Here is a 9,215-nt window from a genome sequence, read left to right as displayed (position 1 = left end):
CGTCCCATACCATTAAAGCGGACTATTAAAACGAAGGAAGGAGTACTTAGTATTTCTTGAAAGGAGACGCATGATATAATTGTACTTCCTCCGTACTCTTTTAATGTTCTTTTCTGAAGAAAAAAATTGTCCTATTTTTGTTTGCAAAATAATTTTTTTAATGTTTTCCAAAGAATACTTTTTACATACAAGTTTTATGTTTGACTACCACACATATACACAATAATCAATTTAATTCAGTGCATTTGTTATGTGTAAATAAGGAAACCAAATATTCAAATAATTTTTTTTTTAAGATGCGTATTTTTCTTTCCAAAAGGGACATGTAAAAGACGACGGAGGGAGTGCACGGTATAATTGTATAATTGTGATCATCCTCAAATGTAGGGATGGTAAAAAATTTCAAACTGATATCCGATCGAGTCGATCCGAATGACTTTTGAGCTCCAAATTCAAATTTTTCGAAACAGTTTGAAATTTTCAAAATTTTTAATTTCGGTCGATTTATAATTTCGATCAAATTTGATCGAAATTAAATTCGACCATTAACCGTCGAAAATAATTGTTTTCATGGCTGCATGGCGATTTCTTAATAAAAAGTCAATGGAATAAATTTTTAATATGATTTAAGTAAATTGGAAAGATAAAAGCACTTACAACTCAATCCATCCTACTCACCAAAAGTTGATGGAATAAATTTTTAATATGATTTAAGTAAATTGGAAAGATAAAAGCACCTACAACTCAATCCATCCTACTCACCAATAGAACTAATTCAACCTTCCTACTCTTTTGTCCATAATTTCTCTTGGAATAAAATACAACGCGGATAGAATTTAAGCACCCCTTGTATTTCAAAGGCGGGTTGACCAGTTCCTACCTAATTGTAATTTGTATGTTCATGTAGAATTCTTCATTACAAAGCTGAGGCGGCCACGTACAACTCCCAACTTGACGTGTACCCTATTTGACCTTATCCACTGTATAAACAAAAAAAAAAACAAATAGTAAGAAGAATATAAACAAAGATAAAGAAAACGTACTTTAAATGGTCAGCATATAAACAAAGAACAAATAGTAGGAAGCCACCTCGTGCTTACTATTAAAAATATTATTATTATATTTTAATACAACTAGTAGTGTTAGTGTGTTACTTTTAACTCTAAGGGCATTAGTTATCCATATTAGTATAATTTAACCCATTAAAAAGATAAATATAATCACATGCTTAATATATATTTAGGTTCATTAATATAATATTTTAGTTGCATGTTGTGAGGTTGACATGATGATTTTGATGTAAGAATTCCAAAAGTTAAAGTTTAGCTAAGAAAATGAAGCTTCTGGGAATTCATGACATGTTCAATCCAGGCAACTCCAAATGTTTATAAATACCATCATGTTACATTCTTCATTTCTACCATTAACTCAAAAACAACTTACATTACAGCATTCTTACATTCAGGAGTGAAATATTTTTAGTTACTAGTTACTGTTCTATAAACTCATTTTTGGTTGAGACTTGAGAGAAAGATGGACATGTTGCATAAGATTTCCAAGGCAATCAATGGCGAAGACCGCGAAAACAGGACTTTTCGAGGGAGGGTTGTGTTGATGAAGAAAAATGTGCTGGACTTCAATGACCTCAACGCGTCGATTCTTGATCGTGTGCATGAATTGTTTGGCAAGAAAGTATCTCTGCAGCTCATTAGTTCTGTAAATAGCCAATCTTCTGCAGGTACTTGGCTTTTTTGGTAAATCGATATTTTGCATTTTAGTATATGTGATGTATTCTTGTGCACTGGGTACGACCTTTTTTTTAAGTTGTTAATAACGTTGTAATTTATGTGATTTAGTGAACGGATTGAGAGGGAAACTTGGAAAACCAGCATATCTGGAAGACTGGATCACAACAGTCACACCTCTGGCTGCTGGTGAATCAGCTTTCGATTGTATGTTTGATTGGGAGGAAGATATTGGCTTGCCAGGAGCATTCCTCATCCGAAATTTTCACCATAGTGAATTTTACTTGAAGACACTTACTCTTGAAAATGTTCCGGGGCATGGTAACATTCATTTTGATTGCAATTCTTGGGTTTATCCAGCTGAAAAGTACAAAACTGATCGTATTTTCTTCACGAATCAGGTAACATTACATGTGTTAACATCACATATTATGTGATAACAGAAAATTTGCAAGTTGGGTGATAGTGAAGTTGTCAAATCTTTTTATGCAGACATATCTTCCTAGTGAAACACCGGCTACACTACTCCAATACAGAGAAGAAGAGTTGGTGAATTTAAGAGGAAATGGAAGTGGGAAGCTTGAAGAATGGGATAGAGTGTATGATTATGCGTTTTACAATGACTTGGGAGAGCCTGATAGGGATCTTAAGTATGCTCGGCCTGTTCTTGGAGGCTCCTCAGAGTACCCCTACCCTCGTCGTGGAAGAACAGGAAGGCCACCAGCAAAAACAGGTTTTCAGTCAACTAGATTCTTTAAATTTCAAATAAATTGTTAACTTTTAGCCATAAAACCATCATTGACACAAATAGAACCAAGATGCATTCACAAGACTAAATTGAGTAAATGAATACTGAGTACAATAATGTTCTGTAACTTGACAGATGCAAAAAGTGAGAGTCGCTTGCCACTTATTATGAGCTTAAACATATATGTTCCCAGAGATGAACAATTCGGACACTTGAAGCTCTCTGATTTTCTTGCTTATGCATTGAAATCCATAGCTCAAGTTCTTCTACCTGAGTTTGAGGCTCTAGCTGACAGCACACCTACTGAGTTCGACACATTTGAAGATTTACTACAACTCTATGAAGGAGGAGTCAAACTACCTGAGGGCCCTTTACTTGACAATGTCAAGGAAAAAATACCATTTGAATTGCTAAAAGAACTCATCCGAACTGATGGTGAGGGGTATGCTAGATTCCCCATGCCAAAGGTTATCAAAGGTACAGATTACACAACACTGCAATCTAAGCCTCAATACAAAAAAACAATGGTTAAAACAAATATTGTGTTTAGCATTCCTTAATTTGTTGCATATTGTCTGACAGAGGACAAGTCTGCTTGGAGAACTGATGAAGAGTTTGCTAGAGAAATGCTGGCCGGAGTTAACCCTGTTAACATCTCTCTTCTTAAAGTAAGCTTGATTAGAATTGGAAAATGCAGTATTCTATATCCTTTGCTATCTGTCAAGTTCCTTAAAGTACATATATAGCACTAGAACTGGAAAAGAAACGAAGTACACTTCGTGCCATTGTCTTTACATTATTTCACAAGAATCTGTCTTTTGCAGGAGTTCCCACCAACAAGTACTCTAGATCCCAAAATCTATGGTGACCACAGCAGTTCAATCACAAGATATCACATTGAAAATAGCCTGGATGGTTTAACAGTACACCAGGTAAATTCTTGAACTCAGATTCTTAAAAGAATCATACTTGACATGTGTAGTACAGTAGTATATTAGTAAGAAATTTATGGAGCTGGCATGATGTCACTAACTTCTTTTTTCTTCTTTTTTTTGAAAACAGGCAATACATGCCAAGAGGCTATTCATATTAAATCATCATGATATGTTGATTCCATACATGAGACGAATAAATGCAACTTCCACAAAGATTTATGCTACGCGAACAATTCTTTACCTGAAAGAAGATGGAACACTAAAACCACTAGTGATTGAACTAAGTTTGCCACATCCAGAAGGAGATCATTATGGAGTTATCAGCAAAGTGTACACTCCAGCTGAAGATGGTACGGTTGAGGGTACCATTTGGCAGTTGGCTAAAGCCTATGTTGCTGTCAATGACTCTGGCGTCCATCAGCTCATTAGCCACTGGTATATAAAAACTACGCTTTCAGTGCGTGTTGTTTGTAAGAAGGTTTTTTCTAAGATCTATACTGACAGAAAATTTTTCACAGGTTGAATACACATGCAGTAATAGAGCCATTTGTAATTGCAACAAATAGGCAGCTAAGTGTCCTTCATCCGATACATAAGCTTCTCCATCCTCACTTCCGCGATACAATGAGTATAAATGCATTTGGTAGGCAGATTCTTATCAATGGTGGTGGAATTTTGGAGCAAACAGTCTTTCCAGGACCATATGCTATGGAAATGTCTTCTCTGGTATATAAAAGTTGGAACTTTACTGAACAAGCACTTCCTGTTGAACTCATGAAGAGGTAACTAACTAAAACACAACTTCCACGCACTTATGCAACAGCATTTTAGTTATAAGTTTGTAATCTGATTTCATTCGGTTTATTCAGGGGAATGGCAACTGAGGATTCAAGCTCAAGACATGGTGTCCGGTTAGTGATTGAGGACTATCCATATGCAGTAGACGGGCTTGAGATATGGTCAGCAATTAAAACATGGGTTGAAGATTACTGCAACATTTACTACAAAACAGACGACGTTGTCCAAAATGACAATGAGCTTCAATTGTGGTGGAAAGAAGTACGCGAACAAGGACATGGTGACAAGAAAAATGAACCTTGGTGGCCAAAAATGCAGACTCGAAAAGAGCTGATAGACTCATGCACAATTATCATATGGATAGCTTCTGCTCTTCATGCAGCTGTCAATTTCGGTCAATTTCCTTATGCAGGATACATGCCAAACAGACCTACAATAAGCAGGAGACTCATGCCTGAGCCTGGCACACCTGAGTTCGAAGAACTCAAGTCAGACCCCGACAGAGCTTACTTGAAAACCATCACAGCTCAACTTCAGACATTGCTTGGAATTTCCTTAATAGAGATATTGTCCAGGCATTCTTCGGATGAGATTTATCTCGGGCAAAGAGACAATGCTGAATGGACCAAGGACGCAGAGCCACTAAAGGCATTTGAGAAATTTGGAAATAAGTTGAGAAAGATTGAGGAGAAAATAACTGAGATGAACAATGACATGAAACTCAAGAACAGGGTTGGGACAGTTGAAGTGCCTTATACATTGTTGTATCCTACCAGTGAAGGTGGCCTTACTGGCAAGGGTATTCCCAACAGTGTTTCAATTTAATTGCTTCCATTTGTAAATTTCATTCTTAATTATTGTTGTGTTTCTGTAAATCATGTTGCACTCTGTAAGAAGGCATGCAAAGCCAAATTTATATTCATTCAATCTCTTGTAAAGATAATTGTAACACTTAATTTATCTTATTTCAAATCACATATCCATGATTTGGCTAGAACCATGTCTGCAAGAACATCTATTAATTAACAAAATTAAGAACCTCCAAGAACTCTTCATCTGTTTCCAGAGCCCTCATGGAATGTGGATTCAGGCACAAGTCCACATCTATGCTTCCTCCGCCTTGGTGGCCCGGATACAAAGTTCCCATGCCATCAAACTTGTTATCATGTCCACTCAGAACTGCCACAGCTTTTCCCAATCCAAATTCATTTCCATACATGTTAAACCGTGGCGAGCTCCCAAACATAACCAGGCCAGGATTCACTATGTTCCTTATTTGGGGCATAAAAGGCTTTTGCAGCCAGTTCGCCAAGGCCTCTCGTGCACCCTTGTCATCAGCAGCCCAGCCTAAATCATTCTCCAGCAGCTCACCAGCTGTAGTGATCATTGTCCCACCATTTGAATGCAGTTCCCATAATAATTTTTTGGCAAGGGTGGCTCCAATCGTGTTCTGATATTCACAGGTGTCTTACAGATGATAATATGATCTTTTTGTAGTCCACGAGCACGTATCACACATCTCCAGATCAAGGCCGACAAGGCTTGTAAGCTCGATATAGTCACACATCTGTCCTTGCAAAGAGCATTGGCCTTTGCTTTATTTCTGGCTAAAGCCACAGCAGAAAAATGAAAAATTCTTCCTTTAAGCTCTGGAGCTTCATATCTGTGGATGAATTGATCATGATGAGTATAAGGTAGGCTATAGAAAGGGCCACATCCGTCTGGAAACCAACGTTCAAGATAAGGTGGACACGCAACAATATTCACTTTCTCATCCTGGAAGACTTGGGATAAAGTGTTGATAAATTGCCAATAAGAAGTACCATCAGTCACACAATGGTTCTGTGAACACCCAATGAAAACGCCATCACTTAGCTCCGTCACTTGAACGGTTAGCAAGGATAGGGTGTGACCATCATGGTTGACAGCCTTGTAATGGTCGAACAAACGTTCAACAATACCAGGCACGTGAGTTGGCGAAAGAATATCAGACACACTTAAGTTTACTCTAGAGTGAACAAATTTTGCTCCAGGACTGTTAATGCAATCTATATACACCACATACGAATGAGGATCATGGTTTATCTTTGTTGCAAGGCGACCAGCAAGCGGATAGAAGTGATCAAGAGTCATGGAGAGTGAGGCCTTAAGCCTCTCCAGAAAAGCGTCAATGGATGACTCGAATTCTGGAGGTTTCTTAAAAAGCAGGCCCTTCTGGATGTAATGAGTAGAAAGCAAGCGAACGTCTGATGGTGTTAAATTTATAGTTGGTTTGCCATCTTCTGGAAAATGAGACGGTTTGATAAAGCACTCGGATATCAGCTCAACGCTTTGAGTCCATTTTTTGTTAAATGAATGAGAATAGTCACCTCCCTGATTCCTGATTTCTGTAATCAACTATTGTACTTGATGAAATTACAATGACTCATGTAGCAGAAAATCAAGTTTTCATTACCACTACAACTGGGGTATTTACAACGGAAATTAAGCCTTATATCCGTCTTACCGTACAAGACATAGTAGATAGGTTCACCTGACTGTTACCAAAATATTATACAACCGAATGATCTATCAAGTACCAAATACCACGTACCAAAGTTCCGAAAACAAGTAAAAAATAACTTCAAGTAACATAAACTAAGTTTTATTAACCAAGTAGGATAAATTTAAATTAAGTTGACGAATCAATCATCTGGAGTTGGGTGGGTTTTGACAAGAGATCTCTTTCAAACTATCTTTCTTGTTCTCCTAGGAGATGGTGGCCGGTTTTTATTTTAATGTAGACAAATCATCTTGGAAATTAGTTGTTGGTGATGGATATGCATGTCTGAAGCTTTTGTAGTTGGACGTGAGACTGAATGCAATTGGAAGCGTGTGAAGTAGCATTTCTTATTAGGGTCCTGTTCTACAGCAACCACGTGTTAGATAAAGGTTATCTAACACACTGTACGGGGCCATTGGATTTATATTTGGATTTATATTTCAAGGGCTCAGATCCAATTTTGGGTTTTTAATGTATCCGCTGTGCGGAAGGGAAAACTCCCTATCCGCGGTTATTTACCGCGGAAGGGAGTTTTCCCTATCCGCGGTTTTTTATAGCGGATACATTAAAATCTCAGATTGAATCTGAGCCTTTGAAATATAGATCTAATGGCCCTCAGTGTGTTAGATAACCCTTATTTAACACGCGGTTGTCAAGGAAGAGGACCCTTCTTATTATATGCAATTTAGGCCTTCCCACACCCAACTTTTTCCATATGAGAACATGACTTTGAGTACCAGTGTTATCACCGGAGCTTCACCTGCGTTCTCTCCGCCTTGTCATTGAGCTTGACCTGCCGCCTTTAAACCTGTGCAGCTGTGCAATGTCATGGGGACCTGCTTTCTAGGAGGGCTCATTTTGGAAGAAGTCATATATATGTAACATAGTAATATTATACAGGACTGCCTTGACACTTTAAAAAAAAAAAATAGCACAAAATTCTTTCATGACACTTTATTTTTCTTTAAAAATGATTTTGAAAAATCTATCTATTTCTATATATTAAATGACAACCAAGGGCAAAAAGAGCAAATAAAATGGTTGTGAAATATCCATTATACCCCTGTATTAATTGTAATTACAAAATTACCAATAGATGTTCCATTTATTATACTTGAAATATTAAATATTAGTAATTAATACATTCACATAATAAATATTCATTTAATTACAGTTGTCACTTATTTATGGCCGCTCATTGAAAAAAATGAAATATGTGAATTGAACTTGAGATATTTGAACTAACTCTCATGTAAACTCTACGATCATAACTATTAAATTAAGATATCTTGATTCTCATTTTATCAAAAAAAGATCTCTTGATTCTCATTTTATCAAAAAAATTATAATTATTTTTACATGTGCAGATATCTCAAATTAATTTCGATTTAAGTTAGTGTTGGTTCTAATATTATAATTAATTAGTTTTTATATTTTTAATGGAGTGATTTTGTTTACTAATCTTATTTTTAATCTCACACACAGATCATATTTATTAATTTAGAGTTTTACATTAATTATTGACACTAAATTTCATAACAAATAGTATATTTGGTACGTCTTGTGTTAAAGAGGGGGAGTACAAAATTTTTTGTTTTAGGCATATATCTTGTTATCTAAAAAATATAATTGGTGATGGTGTTCAATAAAACTCTAACACTCAAGTGGCAAATCAATTAACAACTAGCTAATGTTCAAAAATTTGAATTTCGATTTGACTTGATAATCCTATTGAGTAACGAGTACTCATATTAGTTGAAGATTACTTATTTAAAAAAATAGATATATTTATAAATTTATTTTAGATATTAATTCATTAATATATATATATATATATATATATATATATATATATATAAATTATATAATAATTTATAGTTTATGTTATGATATTATATAAAATTTTACAAATGTTAGATAATTATGTTATCATGTGAAATTTTTTCCGTTTTTACTTGTTCTTTATTTTTTAATTTAATGTATAATCCAAGTTGTCCTGATTTATTTATTATTTTGGTAAGTGAAGGCTACACTTTGTAAAATTTTATACCAAGAAAAGAGAATTTACAACGAGAGGACTCCTCTCAAGTTACAATCTCGAAGAACACATCTCAAAGAGGGAGTGTCGATAGAAACTAAAATAACAAAATTTCTAATGGAGAAAAAAAGTTTTTGACTCGAGTTATGTTGAGCTTTATCCGAGTTAAACTCAAAATCGAGTTCTCATCCAACTAATATGTCCAACTCGGTGCGCGCCTACTCGGTCGAGTTACCGATCAAATTAATCGAATTTTAGTTAATATATTCCAACAGTTAATTATTAAACAAATAATCATATATAAATTATTATATAAAAAAAGTCCGTTAGATATCGATAAACTCCGATCATAAGGTAACAACAGAGTTTTTAACAGTCTATCGACGTGTTAAGTATTCACTCATTATAA

The 9,215-nt window shown here is 35.4% G+C and overlaps 1 protein-coding gene and 1 pseudogene across 1 annotated transcript; one reads left to right on the top strand and one right to left on the bottom strand.

Moving 5' to 3' along the window:
- The first annotated feature begins 1,417 nt into the window (after positions 1 to 1,417).
- Positions 1,418 to 5,203, top strand: LOC108200212 (probable linoleate 9S-lipoxygenase 5). The gene is made up of 9 exons (XM_017368278.2): positions 1,418 to 1,738; positions 1,857 to 2,146; positions 2,238 to 2,478; positions 2,629 to 2,970; positions 3,076 to 3,161; positions 3,318 to 3,425; positions 3,556 to 3,863; positions 3,947 to 4,210; positions 4,298 to 5,203. The coding sequence occupies exons 1-9, from the start codon at positions 1,534 to 1,536 to the stop codon at positions 5,049 to 5,051; spliced, it is 2,598 nt and encodes an 865-aa protein (XP_017223767.1). The 5' UTR covers positions 1,418 to 1,533; the 3' UTR covers positions 5,052 to 5,203.
- On the bottom strand, positions 5,115 to 6,744 carry LOC108201160 (uncharacterized acetyltransferase At3g50280-like; annotated as a pseudogene).
- Positions 6,745 to 9,215: the final 2,471 nt, after the last annotated feature.

This window comes from Daucus carota, chromosome 9 (assembly GCF_001625215.2).
Source record: "Daucus carota subsp. sativus chromosome 9, DH1 v3.0, whole genome shotgun sequence".
Taxonomy (NCBI): domain Eukaryota; kingdom Viridiplantae; phylum Streptophyta; class Magnoliopsida; order Apiales; family Apiaceae; genus Daucus; species Daucus carota.
The sequence above is the reverse complement of the archived record's forward strand: the minus strand, read 5'-3'. Positions and strand labels throughout refer to the sequence as shown.